The 23,349-nt window shown below is 40.5% G+C and overlaps 2 protein-coding genes across 4 annotated transcripts in view; one reads left to right on the top strand and one right to left on the bottom strand.

Annotated features, from left to right (window-relative positions):
- The window catches only part of BRD10 (bromodomain containing 10), a 105,140-nt gene extending 99,357 nt beyond the window's left edge, over positions 1-5,783 (top strand). For 2 of the 3 annotated variants that reach the window (XM_082842817.1, XM_082842815.1), the window contains one exon: positions 538-5,782. In XM_082842817.1, the coding sequence (XP_082698943.1) occupies positions 538-4,181 (3,644 nt within the window). In that variant the 3' untranslated portion in view covers positions 4,182-5,782. Of the gene's footprint in view, positions 1-537 lie in introns of all 3 variants that reach the window. The other variant, XM_082842816.1, reaches the window with a different exon arrangement.
- A 7,228-nt stretch (positions 5,784-13,011) lies between these two features.
- MLANA (melan-A) lies at positions 13,012-22,453 on the bottom strand (the record flags this gene model as incomplete). The annotated part of the gene is made up of 4 exons (XM_082842295.1): positions 13,012-13,119; positions 14,432-14,545; positions 19,528-19,624; positions 22,377-22,453. 4 exons carry the CDS (start codon positions 22,451-22,453, stop codon positions 13,051-13,053), a joined length of 357 nt encoding a protein of 118 aa, XP_082698421.1. The 3' UTR covers positions 13,012-13,050.
- Positions 22,454-23,349: the final 896 nt, after the last annotated feature.

Here is a 23,349-nt window from a genome sequence, read left to right as displayed (position 1 = left end):
GAAAAAGAGTAACTTCTCATCAACCCAGTTTGATCAGATATGAACATAAATTTTTTACTGTAGGAATAATTAAACACCAGAAAAAGCTGGACTTTTTTTATTCCATAGAGTCTCTCTCTAAAAATAGAAAATATGGAGAACCATCTCTCTTTGATACGAAGGTTTCCCTATCTAGAAGGAGAGCACTAGACTAGATTCCTTTCCAAATCTAAATCCTGAGTCCTAATTGCTGGCTTGAGTATCTCTTTAAAAGATGTAAACTTTCCTTTTACACTTGTATTAGCAGCAGAATTTGATCAAAAATAATTTCCTTATTAATAATACGTTGTTCTTGGGAATGGTTACAATGTCAGGATTACCATGTTAAAGCTCACCTTACCTTAATTTCCATCAGTGGTACTGAGACTTTTGAATCGCCCTACAGGTTTCTTAATAAATTGCTTGTTCAAAGATTGACTTTCTTTTTTATAATTGGTCTTACCATTGCTATTCAGTTGCTGTTTTATATAAACAAAATGCTTGTTTTATAATTTTCAGATGATATGAAATTGTCAGAAATAGATTTACCTATGGCCAGAAGCAAGTTGCTGAAAAAAGAATTGCCTTCTAAAGATGTACCTAAGACACTGCCTAAAACACTTAAACGGCAGTCCAAACAAACTAATTATCTGGATGATAGCACAAAAGAGCTTTCCCCAAGGAAGAAAACAAAGTTAAGCACAAATGAGACAACAGTTGAGACTGTAGAAGGTGATATGCAAATTGACTGTTTGAATGAATCAAAGCATACAGAGCCACTGTTTCCAGAGTCATTTGCCTCATTGGATTCAACACCAGTGTCTACTCTCCAGAAAGGGACCAAACCTATTCAGGCCTTGCTTGCAAAGAATATTGGGAACAAAGTGACCTTAACAAATCAACTGCCCCCTTCCACAGGTAGAAGTGCTCCTGCTGTGGAAAAGCCAGTCATATCTCCTCCAGAAGCAAGCCCCATAAAGCCAGCATTGACCTGCCACACCAGTACAAAAGGTACTTTACAGATGGTGTACAAAATGCCCTGTGGCCAGTGGTTGCCCATAGATCTTCATAACAGCTCTGTAAAGATTCAGATGCAACCTATGCTGGATCCTAAAACAGGAGAAAAAATCATGCAGCAGGTTCTCATTCTGCCTAAGAATTTTGTAATTCAGCACAAGGAAGGGAAAGCAGTTGCAAAAGAAATACCACCACTTCAACAAAAAGGTACAGAACGACATGGTTCATCTTTCCCACAGACAGCAAATGTAAACTCTTCTTTAGCATCAGTTCTTGTCAACCCAACAGGAACTGTTTCTACCCAACTACCTAATACAGCTTTCAACAAGACAGTTACACCTTTGTCAAATGTGAGTAATGCTAGACCACAGCCTTTGACACCTGTAACCTCCATAAGTAATTTATTAACACCACCAGTTAAGACTAGCCAGAGTGAGGCAGGAAAAGTCAAGAATGCAATTTCAGCAGCCGCATTCCCCCAGCCCATTGCTTCACCCACCATTTCCTCAACAGTTCAGCCTCAGTTATCAGCAACAACACTAAATGGATCTACAAATCCCGGTAGTTCCCTCAACTGTTTTGCACGACAAACTGCTGATTCTTCTGAAGCAAAGCAAGAACTGAAAACTGTATGCATAAGAGATTCACAGTCAATTCTTGTTAGGACACGAGGTGGGAACACTGGAGTTGTAAAAGTACAGACCAATCCAGATCAAAATTCATCCAATAGTTTATCTTCAAGTTCAGTTTTTACTTTTGCTCCTCAGCTTCAGGCATTTCTAGTGCCAAAATCAGCAACTTCATCATCCTCTGCTTTTTCGCCAGTAGCTGGAACAACTGCTACATCTAGTCTCCCACCTTTTGGCCAAGCACCTACTTCTGTTTCCATTCCAGCTGGCTTTAATCCATCTACGGGGAAAAATCTTAAATTTACATTAAGCCAACCTTCCTGCAGTGGTAATTTGGGGCACATGATAGATAAAACTTCACACATGCCCTCCTCTCCCTTAAAGTCTTCTGTTTCTTCTAGCACTCTCCTACCATCAACAGCAAATAGTTCAGTAAGCGTAATTAGCATATCAACAGGAAATTTTGGACAAACCAGTGCAAATGTTATTCATACACCAGCTAAACAGCAACAAGTAGATTATGTCACAAAAAGTTACCCTGTTACAAGATCAGAAGCAACAGCAGCAACAAATGAAGATATGGTCAGTGGGACTCCAGTTCAGAAACTTATGCTGGTGTCAGCTCCATCTATTCTTTCTTCTGGCAGTGGAACTGCAATTAATGTGGCACCTGCACCAACATCTGCAGGTGTTTCTGCCCAGAAATTAGTTTTTATTAATGCTGCAATTCCCAGTGGCACTTCAACCCCAGCTATTGTGGCAGAACCATTAAAACAAACTCTTCCTCCTCCCTTGAGTAAAACATATGTTAAGGCTCCAGAGCAGCCCCAGATAGTACTAATTCCATCTACAGTGGGAGCACCAATAAAAATAAATTCATCACCAACTGTGTCTCAGATAAAAGATGTGAAAATTGGGCTAAACATAGGCCAAGCAATTGTAAATACTTCAGGCAGTGTGCCACCTATACCATCAATTAACCTATTGCAAAATGTAACCCCAAAAGGAGAAGAAAAAAGTACCAAGGGCCATGTTTTGCCGCTGTCAACAATTGGTAATTCAATTCCAGTAAGCTCAAATTTTGTGAGTCAAAATATTACTCCTGTTAATGAATCAGTGGTTTCTGCTTCAAGAACAGTAAACATGTTTTCAGTAACAGGAGCAAATGTATCTTTGGGTTCTCTTTCAGTGACCTCAACCTCTGCCTCAGTTGGGACACGACCTCCTGTTTTAGTCAGTGGAAATGATACCTCTTCAAGAATTATGCCTATTTTGTCAAATAGACTTTGCACGTCAAATCTCGGAAACACTGTGGCTATATCAACTGTGAAAACAGGACATCTTGCATCATCTGTTCTGATTTCAAATACACAACCAACAGTGTCTCCTAAATGTCTGACATCAGCTTTGCAAATCCCTGTTACAGTTGCCTTGCCTACATCTGTGACTGTATCCCCTAAAATAATCAACACAGTTCCACAAGCCGCAACAGTACCAGGAGCCACACGTTCTGTATCTCTTTCTAAAAGACAATCTCGGACTTCCGTCCAGTTTCAGTCACCAGGGGTTTCAACTACAGTGCCAACAAGTATAAACACAAATAAACCTCAAACTGAATTTCCATCCCTTTCACCGAATCCAGGTAAAATAATTAACATTTCCAATTTTGCTTCTCTGCCAAACCAGCAACTGTCCCCTGCTTTCGTAAACTCAACCCCCAGTTACAGTTCTGCTCCAGCTGGCACTGCTGTTCACACTGGTGCAGCACCATCAAATGTAACTAGTGTGGCAGGGGGCCAGTTCAGTGAGCCTTGTATTCAGCAAAAAATAGTCATCAATACCAGTACGCCTTTGGCACCTGGCACACAAATCATGATTAACGGAACCCGCTTTATTGTTCCACCACAAGGTCTTGGAGCTGGCAGCCATGTTCTCCTTATATCCACTAATCCAAAATACGGACCTCCCTTAGTTCTTAACAGTGGCCAAGGCATTCAGCCTGCACCGGTAGATAACCTGGCCCAGAAGATCACGCTAGCATCAAATAATTCTTTAAGTGGGCAACCTGTGAAACATTCTCTAAGAAGCTCTACAAAAATTGTAAACTCTCTTGGGAATGCAAGTTCTCTACCCACAGTACATGCAGCACCACAGATCATAAACCCAGCTGCTGAAGTTTCTGTTCCACCTCCTGCACCAACAGTGTCATTGACTTCAGTAATTAAGTCTCCTCCAGCTACTCTTTTGTCTAAGACATCTTTGGTTTCTGCCATTTGCTCTAGTAATCCTTCACTGCCGAGTAGCACTTCAGTATTTCATTTGGATACATCAGTCAAAAAATTGTTGGTCAGCCCAGAAGGAGCCATTTTGAATACCATAAATACTCCATCATCTAAGGTTTCTTCACTCTCTTCATCACTCTCTCAAATTGTTGTATCTGCCAGTCGAAATCCTGCCTCTGTCTTCCCTGCTTTTCAGTCATCTGGCTTAGAGAAGCCTGACACAGCTGCATCTTGAATTTAGACTAAACGAGCCAGTTTTTAAATAATGGGGCATTGTTTTGACTCCCATAAAAATTTTAACTTTATTATACTGTTGAAAACATACATAGTTTGTGTGTGTGTGTATGTGTGTTTTAATGTATCTTTTCATTAGCTTGCAACAAGGCTTTGTTTTTCTTGGGGAGGGAAAAATCTGTTCCATTTCACTCATTGATATGAGTATGTTTTCAAAGGTTATTTGTTTAAAATAGACAGGACTTACCTGTCTATATAACATGAATTGAACAAAGTCAAATTTGACTAGTTTGGAGTAAGCTAGGCTTTTGCACACTTGCATTGACATGTTTCTTCTTGAATTTGGACTGTTGCGGCGTGGCTCTACAATATGGTATTCTGTGTCTTTAGTGGAATCTTATTTTTGTTTCTGTAAGAAAAAATATATATATATTTATGCATTGTGAAAATGCAGTCCATTGTGTAAAATTGTACATATTCCTAAATCCTTAACAACCTCTACTAAACTATATGTACAAAGAACTATGCTGTCTTATTTATGTTTTGTTTACATAATGTATAGTTTTTTAAGTATTTTAGTAATTTTGGACCAGTGAACTGTTAGCATCAATGCAGAAGAATCTGCATGTAATAAACTGAGTTGCTGTATTTCCTTGTTTGAATACCATTTTTAAAGTGCGTTCTTGTTCCATTGAAAGACTACATGATAGAAGATGAGGACAGATCTTTACAAAAAGGAATTTAGGCTAGGAAATTTGAATTAATAATAGCATTTGTACAAGGCTTTAGAATTTATAAAGTTTACTTCCACATATCTCATTTGACTTTCACAGTACTCTTGAGAGCTTAAATGATGTACCCTAGGTCACTCAGCTAGTTGGTGGTATAGCCAGTATTTGAACCTAATGCTTAAAATCATTTCTGCATAACTTTACATTACTTCTGCTTTAAAATTTCACTCTAGATTTCATTGTTTTAACTTTTTTCTCTTAATCCACCACCAGATTCTACATTGATCAAAATAAGTAATCTTAAAGGCCAGTGTGTTTGGTCTGTGTTTATACATCCCAAATATGTTTTTTTAACTTTTTATTTTTAAATAATTTTAGACTTACAGGAAGTTGCAATGATAGTACAGAGAGGCTTGGGGTACCCTTCACCTAGTTTCCCCCGATACATTTATTTTTACATTGAGGGGTTGGTTCATAGTTGACTGATTTTCCAAAATGATATTTAAAAACGTGAATTTTTTTTGTTTGTTTAGAATGACAAATGAATGTGAACACTTTCAATTATTTATAAGTACTCTCTTTTTGTGTGTATTTTTCAATTACAGAGTAGTTACTTAAATTCCATTGTAAAGCAATGTTTATATGGACCAGCTTATTCTTGGGGTTCAACTTTATGGTATTTCAGAATTTGCCTCATTTTAAATAAAAGGTAGATTTTATACTTACTTGATGTTTATATCCATTATCTTTTTTGGGATACTGATTGTAAACTCATCCACATCCCATTTATAATGATACTATTAAACCTGATCACATGGAGTTGTAGTCTAGGGTTGAAGAGTAGGCCTAAAGACTTCTTTTGAAACTACATTGAAATTTATTAGTTGAAGAGGGCAGTGAGGGTATTCCTGGAAAGTTGCTAAAGGCTCTCAAAAGCCTAGATTTATACTCTAAGACAGTACCTTTGCTGATCATGTCTGTGCTTCACTCTGTAGTCACCTTCCCCCTTTCCTTGTCAGTTTAGAAACCTTGGATTTCAGGGGGAAGTGGGTGATGTTTGAAGTACATTGCATTGTACATACACGGTGCACAATAAATGAATGTATTTACCTACTCAACTTTTTAAAACAAAACAACCTAAAACTATTCATCTTTTGTCTGAAAACAATTCTCTATACCACTTCCAGAAACGAATTTACCGAATTACTTATGACACACTTTATTCCCAGTGAAGGCCCCTCACTTATTAACCACTAATTCTTTTCTGACTCCTAAATCAGAATCCTAATATGACTTTCAAAGCTCTGTGTGATCTGGTGAACCTTAAAGTCCCTGCTCCCCGTTTAGGCTTTTAGAGCCTAAAAGGCTCTTCAGTCTGTTCCTGCTTACCTCTCCAGCTTCATTTCAATTGACTCTCCCCCTTGCTTTCTGTACTCTAGCTTTCTTTTAGTTCCTAGAAAGTTCAAGACCTCAAGGTCTTCCCAGATGTTCCCTTTAACTTAATGTTTCATTTCAGGTTCTCATTACATATTACATAACTCCCGCTCCTTACCCCAGCCAGCATCATGCTATTGCAGTCACTCAGAGATTGAGGTCATAGTGTGAGAAATGCATAGTACTCCTTCACAACTGTAATAAAATGATCTGTATGCAATTATTTAATGCCTGTCATTTTTTAAAAGAGAGAGACCTTGTCAGTCATCTTCATCATTGTCACCCTAGCAACTGGCACATAGTAGATATTCAATATGTATTTGTTGAATGAGTGAGGAATCTAGTTAGCTTCTTATATTATTTAAGGTCTAGTTTACTTTTAAAAAAAATAATGCCCCATTTTTACTAGAAATTTGACTAAATTAATGGATTATATAATCAAAAAGTCAAATTCCTTTTCCTTTGCCTCCAGTTTGGAAGGTCATGTGGATTTCTGGGATCTTGGCCAGAGAGTACAAAGTCAAATTCCTCAGTTCTTTGTGTTCAGTGTTTTTAAGTATTCTTAAAGGTCATCTATTAAAGCATTCATGTAAAGGAAGAAAAGTCACCACAATGCTACCTGAAAGACTTCATGGTCCTGGAAGGGTGTTTCTACCCTTAGTATAGAATTAGTAGGCCATTTGGATGTCAGTATTCAATATCATTTTAAATGCTAAGATAAAACATGCTGAAATAACATACCTCCTTCTCATGTGTTAGCTCTTTTCTCTCATTCCCTATGATTTTTCCTACCAAAAAAACTTTCCTTTGTGATTTTATATATGTATATATATATAAAATACTAAGTGGCTGCTTAGATTCCTGCTTTCATTCCAAGATTCCAATTTTATTGATATATTTAATAAGTAATTGACATCAATAGTTTTATGATCAAAGCAGCGATGGCTATAATATACACTAAGATAAATGGAAATGTTTGTTTGGTCTACTATATCATTGACTTAGAATGAATTTAGAAATACTTAATATTAAAAGCTTGAGAAGATGGCAGGATCTGAAAGTGATCTAAGAAATTTGATGGGGAGTTTAGTTATTCAAAGTTATACTGTACTGTAACATAGAGATGATACATAACTCACTTTAAGTTCTTTCCAGAGGTTGTATTGCCAACACCTGAACCCGGAGCCTCATTGTCACTATAATGCTGTCATCTGCCCCAGGTATTTTTCTTCATTTGTTCAAAAAGCACTTACTATGCACACCATGGTGCTTGATGCTTGCTTGTTTATTAACAAGAAAGCTGAAGGGCATGGCATGGTTCAGGTTCTTATAGTTTAACTTGGAGACAAACTGTGAAAAAAATCTACAGTTTTTTGCTTCTACAGAACCAAAACTGTGTGTTCTTATGTATGTAATCTTTAATATCATTATTAATGTAGTTATCAACATGAACTCAAAAGCATAATTATCAACATAAAATCAGAGAGTTGTATAAATTCATTCTACACATTTATTGAGAACCATATAGTACAAAAGATGTTGTAGGAACAGCATAGATAAGTAAGATCCCTTCCCGGTCCTCAACACAAAAATCAAAAGAATATAACAAGCTAAAAGTAAATGTCAGAGGAATAAAGAACTAAGAGTTTAGTAGGGAGGTGCCAGAGGTTTCAAACACAAGGTGGCGTTTGTGACGGGACAAAGTATGTTTAGAACCAAGCCTGCAGAGACTCAGTCTCACAATATCACAAGGAAGTTAACAATACTCTATTGTATATTTGAAAGTTGCTAAGAGAGTAGATCTTAAAAGTTCTCATCACAAGAAGAAAAAATTGTAACTCTGTGTGGTGAATGTTAACTTATTGTGGTTATATGTCAATTGTACCTCAAGTTCTTAAAAAAGAGAAGCACAAGGAACATATAAGGAACAGAGCAACTGGGTTTGAATAGAGTATTACAGGTTAAGAGGACTGGAAGCAAAAGTGACATTCACATGTAAGGTGAAGATTATTAAAGTACCACCCAGGACTACCATTCAGGATTGCTATGAGAATTAGATAAGATAATGCCTGCCACATAGTAAATGTTAATAAATAGTAGCTGCGATCATTCACCTGACTAGAGACAGGGAGGCCAATTGATTACTCGGCGAGTTGAGCAGGTGATGTGAAGACCTGTCACCTGGCAGTAATGGTAGCAACAGAGAGGTTAAGGGGGGAAAAAAGATGGACACTATTTAGATTGGAAAGGATAGAGAAAGGGGATTTTTAAAGGGAAAGCTTTTTGACTATAAAATTTAGAAACATTTAAGCAACAAAATATCATGAACAAAGTGTTATCTCACCTAAATTAATCTATGAGTTTAGTGCTAAACTAATGAAAATACTGATAGGTTCATTTGGGGCTGATGTTTTTTTCAATTTTGTTTGGGGTTTTGTTTTTGGTGGGGTTTTTGTTCTGGGGTTTTTTTGTTTTTTAAAAAAAGAATTTATTTGCAACTGCAAAGGGGAAAGATGGTTCTCATAGCAATCTTTTAGCACCTGGAATGTTGGAACATTCTGTTGGTTCATCCACTATGAGCATATTGGTGGAAAACCATATGAAAATACAAACTTCTGAAGAAGTATCAGTTTTTTTTAAATTTTACTTTATTTTTTTGTACAGCAGTTTCTTACTAGTCATCCATTTTATACATATTAGTGTATACATGTCTATCCCAATCTCCCAATTCATCCCACCCCCCTCCCCCCACCCCACTTTCCCCCCTTGGTGTCCATACATTTGTTCTCTACATCTGTGTCTCTATTTCTGCCCTGCAAACCGGTTCATCTGTACCATTTTTCTAGGTTCCACGTATATGCGTTAATATATGATATTTGTTTTTCTCTTTCTGACTGACTTCACTCTGTATGACAGTCTCTGGGTCCATCCACATCTCTACAAATGACCCAATTGCGTTCCTTTTTATGGCTGAGTAATATTCCATTGTATATATGTACCACATCTTTATCCATTCATCTGTCAATGGGCATTTAGGTGGCTTCCATGACCTGACTATTGTAAATAGTGCTGCAATGAACATTGGGGTGCATGTGTCTTTTTGAATTATGGTTTTCTCTGGGTGTATGCCCAGTAGTGGGATTGCTGGGGCATATAGTAATTCTATTTTTAGTTTTTTAAGGAACGTCCGTAGTGTTCTCCACAGTGGCTGTATCAATTTACATTTGGTGGGGTTCTTGTTTTATATCACTTTTTAAATCAAAATGTATTGAGATAAGTAGTTTTTTTTTTACAGATTTCTTCTGACAGTTCATAGCATATATAAATGGTCTTTATTGATTTAAATGTCTCTCCCTGATCATATAAAAATTCAATTATGGGTTAAATAATAGTGGACCATTTAGTTCAACCTAAATACAGTACATATATGGATCTAATTCTAGAGTCTAATGGTCTGATATCCGTAAGAATTTTATTATAACCATCTAGATTTGCAAAACACTATCTTAGGTATTACAATTCTATCAAACTTCAATTTGAGCAAATGTAGCATCAATTAAGTAAAAGCAGTTAATCTGAAAAGAGATTTATTTAAATTATTTTTAGAGAGAAAACACAGATGTCCTGCTATGGATGTTTAGGAGTTGGCTGCTGTAAACCTGAATCAGACCTGCAGGTGATGCTCATGCCTGAGCCCTCACAGCTGAAACCTCTCCCTTCCTTTGGGACCTGATGATTCAGGGAGTCTCCTGATACTCTCCCACCTCTGACCAGGGCTGCATGTGGAACAGTGGGGGCAACTTGGGAAAAGCTGGAATTTAAACTGCTTCAGCCAATTTTTGTCTGTTTTGATTATTTTCTTAGCTCAGTGAACTTGCACTCAGCCAAGCTGCCGAACAACTTTCTTGAGCTTTTTTCTCATGGGAGACAATCCAGCTTTGATAAAAGGAAGTGCTTCTTCCCAACTCTTTCTCAAGGCCATCCCTTCTAGGGGTCATGTTTCTGATGTATATGACTAATATTTTTGTGCACTTTGGGACATTTCTTCTCGATTTATATGCAGTAAATTCTCTCCTTGATTGATTTTGATTTTCTGCAAATTTGCATCACACTTTTTTTGTTTTTTGGGGTTTTTTTAAGAATACCTTTTCTCTCTCCTAACTTTATTTATTTATTTATTTGTTGGCCACATGAGGCCAATATCTGGATGTTTGAACGGGGGGTACCATAGCAGGTCTATGTCAGGGGGAGGCAGCCATAGTTAGAAGCTTGGGCACGGGGTATTGGCACCTGAGCAGGGAAAGGTGTGTTCCAGTTAGGGAGCTGGTGGTGGTCCACAGCAAGACTTCGAGGTCTGAACAAGGACTGGAGGGCATCTGTTGAGGGGGGTGGGACGGCATGAAAGATAGATGGTGAAATGCTTACATACAAAGGTGATTCATGCAGTAAATTGGTAATCTGAGATTAACAGAAGCCATTTTCTCACTATGGGGAGAAATTGATTTAAAAATATGAAAAGAGATCAGAATGAAAAAAGTTAGAATGAACCCTTTGTAGTTGATTTAAGATTGGAGTTATCAGTGTGAACTCATGATTTTCAATATATAGAGAAATAAGTAATGAGGTAAATGTGCTCACTTTGTAATTGGGTTTTCTTTTTATTGTTGAGTTGTAAGAGTTACTTATATATACCACATACAATTCCCTTATCAGTTATATCACTTGCAGATATTTTCTCCCAGTGCTGTGTGTCTTCTCCTTCTTGATTTGTCCTTCATTTGAAGCACAGCGCTTTTAATTTTGATGAATTCCAATTTATCAACATTACTTGTGGTTTTGCATCATAACTAAGAAACCATTACCAAATCTAACGTTGCAAAGATTTACTCTTTTGTTTTCTCCTAAGAGAAACAAGGAGAAATCTTAACTAAGGAGTAGTCTTAACTCCTATACTTAGCTCTATGATTTTTTTTTTGAGCTAATTTTTGTAATGGTGTGAGATAGGGATCCAACTTTATTCTTTTGTCAAAAAAATTTTTTTTTACATTCCCACTAACACTTTTATTAATTACAGGAGGATTGGTTATAGCAGGGTGAAGGGGTGATTCAGTGACACACAATAGTAAATAAATAAGCAGCTGTGGTTGGTCTTGGGGGGGCACAGGTTCTTCTATAAGAAGGGGAGGATTGAGGCTCAGACAGGGCCCTGTCATGAGGACAGACGCTGGCCAAATCCTAATGAACTTTTCTTTTTCAGAATTTACTTGTTTGAAAACGGGAGGGAGAGGGCTTATTTTAAGTGTTAAGACTGGACAGAATCAGGAAGGGCAGTGGGGGAGGATCTTTTAGTATTTTGTGGAATGACTTTTTTTTTCAGTGTGTGTAATGTCTCTTTATTCAGTGTTTTTCCTCCTCTGTGCAATCTTGTCTTTTGGTGAAAATGATGCAGTTATGCCACACTGGCGTTTCCAATGACACAAGGTGATTTTAGGTGGTTTACTGACTTGGCATTAAACAACAGTGAGTCACAGAGTGAGCAAGTCATTTCTTTCTCTTGCAAGCCTTCTAATTAGGTCAAAAGATTTTCTCTGATTCTTGCTAATCTCCCTCTTTAATAACGAGGGCACGTCTCAAGTTGACAGCATTCTGTGACCATCAGTATCTTCCTAGGTTTCAATAAAAGTAATTTGCTTTCATTATCTTCATTTTTTATAATCATCCTCTACTTATGAAAAATGATACTGATTTTCCATTTAGGATGGCGATATAAGTTAAGCCAAAAAAATTTTTCAGTGAAAAGAAAAACAGACAGATGTTATGTAGATGTCACACAGATAAATTGCAATATTTTTATACAAATAATGACACCATTCCAGAATTTCTGGTCCCTTATGATTTCTTCTGCATGTGCTTTTGAGAGGGATTTGGGAGCTCAAAGGAGCTAAATTGCCTTTGGAATATTTAAGACAAGACATCAGCCACACTACAGTAGCTTTTACTTGTTTACAAGTCCTTACACCACCTTCTGGCTTAACAGTAAGTTCTTGTCATTAATTATCATAGCATTGATCCTTGAAGTGAAATGTGATTAGAACTGCACGATATGTATTGCTGAAGATACAGGATCTCTGCAGTATATTATTGTAGCATCATGGAATTTTAGAAAACAAAGAGACATTACTGACACTTTCCTGATCAGGTGAATCTGACTATAATTTGGTAGGTTATTTAGCTCTTGGTCTTAAACCTGTAAAGGTATCCTTTGTGAGTGCCCTGCAGCACAGACTCACCTGCAACAGTCCTGTTAGAGTTCATGTAGGTCAAGAGGCTGTGTCTTCAAAAATCAGAATAGCAGTTTGTTAGTTATTAGCCATATTTCAACTTAAAAAGAAATCAGATGATCCCAGAACACACACTTGAAAGAGCTCCCTCAGAAAATAATACTGTAGATTTATTATTACTGGCACAGAGAGTATCATCCATTACAATGTTTATTGACGAAGCTTTTCCCATTTTAATATTTCTCATCATTTCCTCATCAGTATTGCTAGTTGCCCTATAAGGAATTTAACAGCCAGCTTAATAGTAGAGATGATGTACATATCATCTACAGCATTCTGAAGCAGAACATTACATGTCCACATCAAATTCAACAAAAAGTGTGAGGGAAATCATTTCAGCATCTCTCAGGGGCCTCGCTGGCTCTCACGGAGAGTAAGGTGGTGGTGACTGTTCTGTGGAGAGTTTCTCATAGGCAGATGGAGCGTTGGGAACCTGTAAGGGTGAGAAAGGAGAGCATGGGCTTGGCAGCAGTACATTTGGTTCTGGAAGAGGGATTAATTCAAAATCGTTAGCATGATGTTTATACTTTTGCTCTGGATTGAAACTTGTTTAACTGTCCACAGCTAATTTCCACCCAATGAGGTAATCGTTATTAGGTTACACAAGTATATATGTTGAAGCATTGTTGGGGGAAACAATGGCAGAGAAAAAAAAGGGCTAAGTGGCTTCCCAAAAATTTCAGAAACTTATTTATACCTGGATTATCCTTGTCAGTAGAAGCCCCAAACCTAACTGATGAATTCTTGAATCCTGTTAAACAGACACCGATCGCACTGCATCTTTACCGCAAGCATAAATCCCTATAGTCGTGTCTAAAGGCCACTGCTACTATCAACAGAGCACAAATGTGTCAGCCTTCATTTAATGCTCACAACAACCCTGGGAGTATTTTCAAGGTTTTCATGTTACAGGTCGGGAAACTGAGGCACAAGGAGGTTAAGTCACTTGCCGAAGATCACACAATTGGTAAGTCATGGAGTAACTTGGCTCTGGAGTCAGTGCTCTCAAAAACTATGACGTACTACATCTATACCAGCACTGTCCAATAGAAATAGAGGGCACCACATATGTGATTTTAAAATTTCTAGTAGCTACAGTTTAAAAAATTAAGAGAAACAGGTAAAATTGATCTCACTAATATATTTTATTTAACCCCACCTACCAAAATATTATCACTTTGACATGTAGTCAATAAAAAATCATTAATGAATTATACTCTTTTCCTCATACTAAGTTTTTGAAATCTGGTGTGTATTCCAACACATCTTAATTCAAACAACTCTATTTCAAGTGTTCAATAGCCACATGTGACTAGTGGCTACCCTATTGGACAGTGCAACTCTATACAGTTAATAGTAGGTACTTTTTTTTCTCTGTTAGATAATATCTATGTTCAGGACAAAGGCAATTATACTAAAAACATAAGACAAAAGGATATTGTAACCAGAACCAAATTCTTCCTGTAGATCTTACATGTGGGGTCTCATTATTGACCCTGGAAAATCTGGGTATGAGAGGACACAATTTAAGAAAATCTCTATGATTCCCTTGTTTTTAATCTTACTATTTATTTTTTATTATGGTAAAATATACATAACAAAAATTTACCATTTTAACCACTTTTTAAAGTCAGTAGCATTAAGCACATTCACATTGCCCTTGCTTTCTAAATGGGAATAATTTTATTCATTTAAGTTGAAACCAGCCATACACAAAAACACCAAGATGCAGGATCTCAACCTACCACAGGTTCACAATTGTTCTCTTGAAAAGGCAGTTTGGCGTCCTGGTGACCAAGCCCCTCACATGAACATCTTCCTGTTAAGGTACTTTGAGTACCAGCATGAATGCTTTTGTCCTGAAATGTGAATTCATGAAGGTAAGTGGGTGAGGAAAAAATAATTGAGTCCATTAAAGAAAAGAGGAAGAAGCCAAAGTTTTAAGAATGGGTTTTAATCTTGGTTCTGCCACTTACTCGCTGTGTATCCTCAGGCTAGTCACTTTATCTCTCTGAATTCCAGTGTTTTCATCTGTAATATGAAGATAATATCGCCTACATCTCAAAATTGTTGTGGGAATTAACTAAAGGTGAAGCACCTAGTACAGTGCCTGACACCCACTAGTTAGTCAATGAATATTTTTGAAGGGAAGGAAAAAAAGAGTGAATCTAAAAAATGGCTCTCAGAGAATGGTTACAAGTGGAAGAGATCAGAGCTAGTGAAGCAGGAGCTGGTATCACAGTAAGGACAAGCATATGAGCAACTTGATAGCAGGGACACTGTCTATTTCTGCCTTCCCCATAATGACAGCAAAATATCTGAAACAGTACGAATGCCTGTGTTGTGATAGAAATGCTGTGGCTGTAGCACTGAGCTTCCAAGTCACATCACAACAATGATGGCAAGTCAGTCAAAGGCTGTCGTGCACCTTGAGTTATTGGGGGAGGGGTGGGTAAAAGCTTAGTTCGGTGGTTTGCATAGGTTCAGGGGGCAATGCCTTCCCTCCCTAGAATAGAATGACAACCATTTATGCAAGGCAGAGACACATACCAAAATGGGGACTGCAGGAGCGGTCCATCCTAGTGAGGGGGAGTATTTCATTACTGACATTGTTTAAAATTGCTAGCACATTGTGATTATAAAAAGCAGACTAACTTTTAGTTGCTTTTACTGTTAAATTCTCCACAGCAGTGGTTCTCAAACTTTAGAATGCATCAGCGTCACCTGGAGGGTTTGTTAAATACAGATTCCTGGGCTCACACCCAGAATTTCTTACATAGTATGTCTAGGGTGAAGGCCCACGAATTTGTATTTCTAACAAGTTCCCTGGGTGATGTGGATCCTGCTGGTCCAGGGCCACACAGAGAACCACTGCTCTCCAGACAATGCAATTTCTTATCGCCTGTGCCTGGGGTGACTCAGCTACGCTCAGACACTTAGAGGGAGGAGGAGGTCAAGTGGGGACCATAGGAAAGGAGGGAGTGTATATCCCATCTAAAGGGACAAACCACTGCATAGCTGCCAGTTTTTGCCAGATCTTTTGATTTTTAAAAAAAAGAAACTAGAAATTAAGATTTTTATGTAAACTGTTACTTTTAAATGCTCGCACCTAATTCATCTTTTGAAGATACAGACCCAAACATATCTGAACCCAATCCACCAGTAGGGCATGAGCAGCTCTCTGTGGTCCTGGCTGAGGGGGTCTGGAACAGGGAGGCTGTGCAGGTGTTCAGTGCCTCTGCAGGCTTGTCTTCAGACCATGGCTGATTATTGGGGTTACTGGGTTGGAAGAGAAGGGCATCAAGGCAGGTCTCCCAGGGAGGAGAAGTGTTTGGAACATCAATTGGATGAGGCCACACATGGTTGGAGGTGATACCTACACAGTGTGCAGACTGTAAAGAAGTAATTTTCCTAAACTCTAGTCTGAAATCATTATTGACACTACCCCTTGGAAAGATATAAGCACAAGAACCCCAATTTTGACATGAGGGCCCAGGGAGGTTCTGCTCCCCTCCACCACTCCCAGCAATATATCTCAGGTAAGGTGTTTAATGCATTCTCTCCCTTTACCTCAATTATTGCTTTTCTTCTTCTTCTTCTTTTTTTTAATCCTCACCTGCCATAGGATAGGAGCGTGGGCCACTTCCCCAGTTCACTGCCAATTCTCTGTATTTGATCAAACTTCAGTGTGTGTGTTAAAACATAGGTTCCCGGGTCCCACCACCAGAGATGGTCCCAGAATCTGCGTTTTAGCAAGAACCCTAGGTGATTCAAGTGCAAAGGCCCCTGACCATACATTGAGAGACATGGCACCGCAAGACATGAGTGTAAACTGAGCTATCAGCAGAGCCTTTAAATTCTTCCCCAAGAATTAAAAGTATTATGTCCTAAACTTCCCAAGTGAAAGAGTAAAACTGATGAATATGAAAGCCAACTTCCACTCCCTTACAAATCATTTTCCTCTGAGACACATTGCTGCAAAAAGCAGTCTTTCCTTTCAGAAGATGTTTTTCAGATCTAAGGGGAATTGTTAGCCAAAGGGGAAATTTTAGGAGACCTTAATTCCAACCAACCTTTCTACCATTCTGTGGTCAGTGTAAGTGGGAGAATAAACATATTTCAAAGCCTAATGAAGGTTGCTACATGTGGAGTGATTCAGGTACCCAAAACTTGCGTTTTTCATCACTTATGTTCTTCTGCTTTATAATGAAAATAGAATCACCAAAGAGAGACAGGGAGATGAGTATGTAATTAAATGCAGTACTTAATGCACTATTTTACATAATTTTGCCTAAACTTCTTAGACTGCTGGTCCCCGACATGGCTTTTCAGGAGATATGAAAGTCTCAAAACAATATTTTAATATTAATTTAAAAAATAAATGACAGCATTTTTAAACATTAGGGAACAAGGGAATTTAAACACAGTTCTATCTCATAAAAATTCCAAAAACTCTGCAAATCACTGGTCTAGACCTGGAGGAATGGAGGGTGGCAGGTTGAACTTGAACTACACCAGGCAAAATGCTCAGTGTCTGAGCCCACGACACTAAGACTGTTACTCTTCAAGTGAACACTTTTAAGATGAGAGTGTTGAAGCAGAAAGGAAAAAGAAAAGCAAAACACATTGCCTTTTTGTCCGGGTAGCATCAAGCTAGCAATCGTGGACAGTTAGGAAATGGGTACCAACATACTGAGTTTGTAGAGGTTTTACTCCTTGAAAGACTAAATCATTTTTCTTTTACTGTGCAGACATAGGGCTTCCCTGGTGCCACAGTGGTTAAGAGTCTGCCTGCCAATATAGGGGACACAGGTTCGAGCCCTGGTCCGGGGAGATCCCACATGCCATGGAGCAGCTAAGCCTGTGCGCCACAGCTACTGAGCCTGCTCTCTAGAGCCTGCGAGCCACAACTACTGAGCCCGTGAGACACAACTACTGAAGCCCGCGCTCCTAGAGCCTGTGCTCCGCAACAAGAGAGGCCACCGCAATGAGAAGCCCGCTCACCGCAACAAGAGTAGCCCCCGCTCACCGCGACGAAGAGTAAACCCCGCTTGCCGCAACTGGAGAAAGCCCACGCGCAAGCAACGAAGACCCAACGCAGCCAAAAGTAAATAAATAAAATAAATAATAAATTTATTTTTAAAAACTTTTTAAATATGCAAACATAGAATGAAATTTTTTAAATTATAGAAGAAAACATTAAATAAAAACTGATACACATCATGTTATATCATCTGTGTCTAGGTGTATAATAGAGTAAATGAGGCTCAGAGAAATGAAAATCTAACACCACCAAGCAAGTCAATGGCAGACAATGAGACCAACTCCTTATGCCAAACGATTGGGTGAGTGCTGTGTGCCAGGCACCGTGCTAGGCACTGGAGGTACAAAGATGAATAAGAAATATTCTCTGTCCCAGCTCATAAACGAGAGAAAGAGAAGGGGTGAAGAAGCAAAAAGTAAATAACAAATTACAAGGCAATGTCATAACCCAGTGCTAGAGGTACACATGGAGTGTGTGGCAGAGAGCAAAGAGTTTTATCCCTAACCCCCTAACCCAAGGCTTTGCTACAGAACTTGGTCTGGAGTCTTATTCAGGCTCAGAAACTTCTCCTTCCCATAACTGTCACCACACTGGACGGCTGCTGCTTGGTGGCTGTATCCCCCAAGGTCACCCTGTCTTCCATGGTTGGTATCTGGGACGCTATGGCAAGATGGGCATTAGGGAAAGGGACACAGGGGACTGCCCAGGCTTCCCGGCAAGGAGGAGAAGAACTTGAAGCTACAGCTCTCCCCTTTCTTTTCTCCTCCTCAGACTGCCGCAGGCTCCAACCCTCCACCCAGGCCGGTCCTCCCCTCCATCACAGAACCTCTTTCTCTGCATGAAATGCTTGCTGAATGAGGACTGGAACTTTCCAACATCTTTTGTAAATATAAATTTTTTTCCATTACTTATCAACCTCAGAAGCTTTCAGATCTGCAATAACAAGGCAGAGAGGGAGAGAGAGAGAAAGAGAGAGAGCAAGCTGCAACTCTCCTTCCATCCCATTTCTCACAGTGGAGAATGCTTAAGTTCCAAAGTGCTACCTGGCTTTGAAGCAAGGTTTCTGAAACCTGTCGTCTTTACAGTTTAGAGACTCTGTTGATGTTTCTCATGTGTGGAAGATCCTGCTACCCCAAGGCTGGACCGTGTCATTTGTTAACTTCCTGCTCGTATGGGTAAAGGAGCAAAAATCCCATTAAAACCACATTGGCCATCAATGGAGGAAGGAATCTGTTAAAAACCTGGTGGTCTTTCGTGCTGCTGAGGGGTGGATGGTTTCCTCACTGCACTGATGGCTGGACGGGTCCTGGGTATGATGGGTTGCTTGCTAACAGAGTTAGAAGAACTTGGAATTCCCAGGCAACCTGGGAGGAAAGGGGTGAAGAGGCAAGGTGAGAGGAGTGGGCCTCTAAGTGGAGTAACAGAGCCAGTGGGAATCCCCAGAAGGATTGGTAAGATCTGGAGTGTCTCAAATGCTGCTGTTCACTGTGCAAGAGAACCACGAACCCTTCTCCTGTGCCCCACAAACCATTAGTGTTCAGCTACACACACAGATAGGCACTCGAGTTTCCTGTGAGTGGAACCAAAAATATGGACCAAGTTCCTGATTGGTGTTCACACGTGGGCAGAGGCAAAGGAAGAGTTACAAGAAGTACAATGTAGAGAAAGACTCATTGGAACCAGGAATCAGAGCTAGAGGTGATCATGAGAATGTCCCCCCACTCCCCAGAAATTCAGAGAAAGAAGGAGAAAGGAGGTCCTTGATCTGGAGGGACACAGCAGTGGGAACTTTACCACCTTCAAGCTTCTGTATCCACTTCGTCTTCTACAGTACCAGCAGGTGATGAGCAGTAAAATTCCCAGGATCACTGTCAGGATGCCAATCCCTGCAGCCCTGGCCCGAGAGATAGACAGATACATCTTGGTACAGAAACCTTGTTCCAGATTATAATGAAATGTACATCAATGTGTTCTCTTCACAGGGGCTTTGCAGTCAGAGCAGTCCCCAAGGAGTGTCCCAGTCCACACCACACCAAGCATCCACCAGGCCTCCAGCACTCGTACCCAGGGATGGGACCATCTCTGGAAACCTCTCAGGTGTGTGCCCACAGCAGCAGTGCTAACTGGCCTGGGCCCCAGCACCCAAGTTCCAGGTGCAACAGGTACAGTAGCAACTGACCCTTATGTGGACAACATATTTAATGAGACAACATATTTATCTTTTCTTTTCATTAGGGCTAGTTTAAAACATTCTCCCCAACTCTCAGTCCACAAAAAAGAAGTGGAAAGGAACATTGACTTAATGTCTGCTGTAAGCTGGGCACCATGATAACCATTCTACATGCATTAGATTATCGAATTCTCACAACAACCCCGCCAAGCACTGGGGCAAGCACCCCACTATAGGTCCGCAACAATCCACTGGGGTGGGTAGGATGTTCATTTCACATCTGACATCCTCAAGATTTTAGGCTGGTAAAATGCCCAAGGTTGTACCACCAGAGAGCGGCAGAACCAGCATTCCCAGCAACTGGCCCGAGGTACCCAGCCCGTGCCCTTCCTGCCGCATCGCCCTTTCCTGAAATGAAGCTGTCACGGGGACATTCAGTGGGCTCTCGTGACTGGAGGCAGCTGATTCAACTCCCAGCATGCCTGTGCTCTAATTCCACCCCCTAGGTCTGTGGTCACCCCCTTGGATATCTTGACACACATAGAGCTCTGTTCCAGCTCTTTTATTTTTTTTTTCAATTTATTTATTTTTGGCTGCGTCAGGTCTTCATTTTGGTGTGCGGGCTTCTCACTGCGGTGGCCTCTCTTGTTGTGGAGCACGGGCTCTAGGCACGCAAGCTTCAGTAGTTGTGGCTCGTGGACTCTAGAGCGCAGGCTCAGTAGTTGTGGCGCATGGGCTTAGTTGCTCCGCAGCATGTGGGATCTTCCCAGACCAGGGCTCGAACCCATGTCCCCTGCACTGGCAGGCGGACTCTTAACCACTGCGCCACCAGGGAAGCCTTCTGTTCCAGCTCTTCATGCACAGTTACATTGCACTCACATATGCCTAGTGAGAGCCGAGAACACTGGGATGTGCCAGACACAACACAAGAACCCACTGCCCAGCCAGGCAGGGCTCCTGAGATGTCACCCAGATACCTTCTGCAGTGGAGTTGCCTGAGATGCATGTTAAAGTGCAGATCCTGGGGCTTCCCTGGTGGCGCAGTGGTTGGGAGTCCGCCTGCCGATGCAAGGGGCGTGGGTTTGTGCCCCGGTCCGGGAAGATCCCGCGTGCTGCGGAGCGGCTGGGCCCGCGGGCGGCGGCCGCTGGGCCTGCGCGTCCGGAGCCTGTGCTCCGCGGCGGGAGGGGCCACAGTGGTGAGAGGCCCGCATACCGCAAAAAATAAAATAAAGTGCAGATCCTGGGCCCCCCACCCCCAGACCTACTGAGTCAGCCTCTTGGGTAGCAGTGCGTAGGAAGCTGCATTTTCACAAGCTCTATAGGCGGCTTATGCCCCCTCAACTGAGAACCTCTCTTGACAGTAGTTTCATAGAGTCTGTTGAGTCATCATACAAGAGCTGAAAGATATCCTACCTAATACCATGTGCAAGAGTATATTTTTGCTCTTGGGACATTTTTTCAGAAGATCTCCCCACCTCCACTCCCAGTTGACCATGCAGGGATGTTAGAGAATCCCACTAGGGTCTTCTGAGGAAGTGCTCCAGCCTGAACTCCTCCTCGGTGCCTTTGATGGGTTCTTCATGTCTCTTGCCCCTGCTAGGTCATTCTGGTAAAGCTATTCAACAGTTCTTTCCCAAGAGAGCAGGTTTGCAGAAAGTTCTGAGCAGACCACTTAAGAGATGGTCCACATAAAAACCAGGTTCCTCGTTTGTCCTGTTGGAGTCTCCACTCGGGGTTGGGGGGGGCCCTGCCACTATTCCCTGACCTTGCCCACTCTCATCCATGCAGAGTGTGTCCTACAGCCTGTGTTCCCATCACAGCACATACACTTGCCGAAATTACTCCCATGCCTAACTCTCCCACTAGGTTGTAAGATTTTTTCAAAGGCAAGAATAGCATCTTGGGCTGGTATACAATGCTTAGCACTTAGAAATGTCTAATCATGTAAATACTTATTTTAAATTAATTCATAATACGAAACACCTTTCTTTAGGATAAAGTATTGATGCAAAGGTTATGACCCTCTTCACCTTGGAGTCAGTCAGCAGGTGGAGTCACACACATCTACCCTTCATCCTCACTTGCCCTTTGGCAACTTGCCTTTGTTCTGTCTGCAAACCACATCAGGGAGCCTGAGTGGAGTAGACAGGCAAGGCTTGAGGAAAGAGGCATCTTGCTCCCAGACAGATGTTTTTCAGCCTGAGAACCTACAATGAATGCCTCATAGCCAAGAATGCAGACAAAAATGGCAAGATCCAGCTTTTTACCTTTCCTACCTCCTTGCCTCCTTAGCCTCAGAGAAGCTTGAGGTCCCTTGTAGGATCACAGGGTCTCCTCACCTCATTGCCAGGGTCTTTACTTTCTGGAGAAATAGACACTAGAGAGTTTTACAGACAGGCATGTGCTGGGGGAAGCCAGCAGGCTGTGTAAGCAAAAGACAAACTGGAAACCCCGCTGCGTCTGGTTTTGAACTTACTCTTCAGCTGTGATGTAGGAATGGCCGTGCCCCTTCTTGGGGGAACCATAGATGTAGTGAGCCTCTTTTCTTGGCATCTTGTGGGGTCAGGCCTTGGGTCACCTAACAGCAGGGGCACACAAGTGTCATTTCACGCATCCAGCATGTTCTTACATCTCATAAACACCCACAAAGACATTCTCGCTAGGTGACCAGGAATGACAGCCGAACCCTCTGGTTTCTCCCTGTGAGAGGATTTGCACCTCCTTCTTTCACTAATATCAAGTGGAAATCGCTCAGGTTCAAAGAAGGAACCACCAACAAAAGGAAAATACTTTCAAACTGAGTTATAATTTGGGGGGGAAAAAAGTAACCTTTAATTTGATTCTATACCATAAACTTGTAGGGAAACAAACAAGAAGCATTTTTATTCCTTACTTTCCCTGGTCCAAGACTGTGGTTAATAAGAGGAGTTATTTCTCTCCAAAGGTATTATTTTATATCGATCATTGGACAAATAGAAGGCTATGATGACATAATGTGTGTGTGGCCTAGCACAGCATCCTCCAAGCCCATTTTCCAAAAAATGAAACTGCCCCAAAATACAAAATTTTAAACTATGATACAAACAAATAGAAAAAAAGCTCATGAACTTCAGTGGTCATGAATAGAGCGTGCTTGCTAAAAATCAACAATGGTTTCTCTTCTCTCCTTGCTAGTGTGCTTTTTTCTTCCCTCTTATTGTTCTCATGAATCCCAAAGGTCTTGTCCCCATAGAGTTGTATTAATGAGCCTGTTTAAAACAGCTGAAGAGAAGTGGGAGCGAGGAGCAGAGAGTTTACCCCACGAACCCATTCCTTGGGGCATTTCATGTGTAATTTTCCCTTCCCAGTTGTAAAGAAGAAATCACACTTGAACTCACTGATCATCTCAGGTGAATAATGTAGGGGTGAACTCTGTGCTCAAAATGATAGACACAAAACTTAATTAATTT

This window comes from Leucopleurus acutus, assembly GCF_964270905.1.
Source record: "Leucopleurus acutus genome assembly, chromosome: 7".
In the NCBI taxonomy this organism is placed as follows: domain Eukaryota; kingdom Metazoa; phylum Chordata; class Mammalia; order Artiodactyla; family Delphinidae; genus Leucopleurus; species Leucopleurus acutus.
The sequence above is the reverse complement of the archived record's forward strand: the minus strand, read 5'-3'. Positions and strand labels throughout refer to the sequence as shown.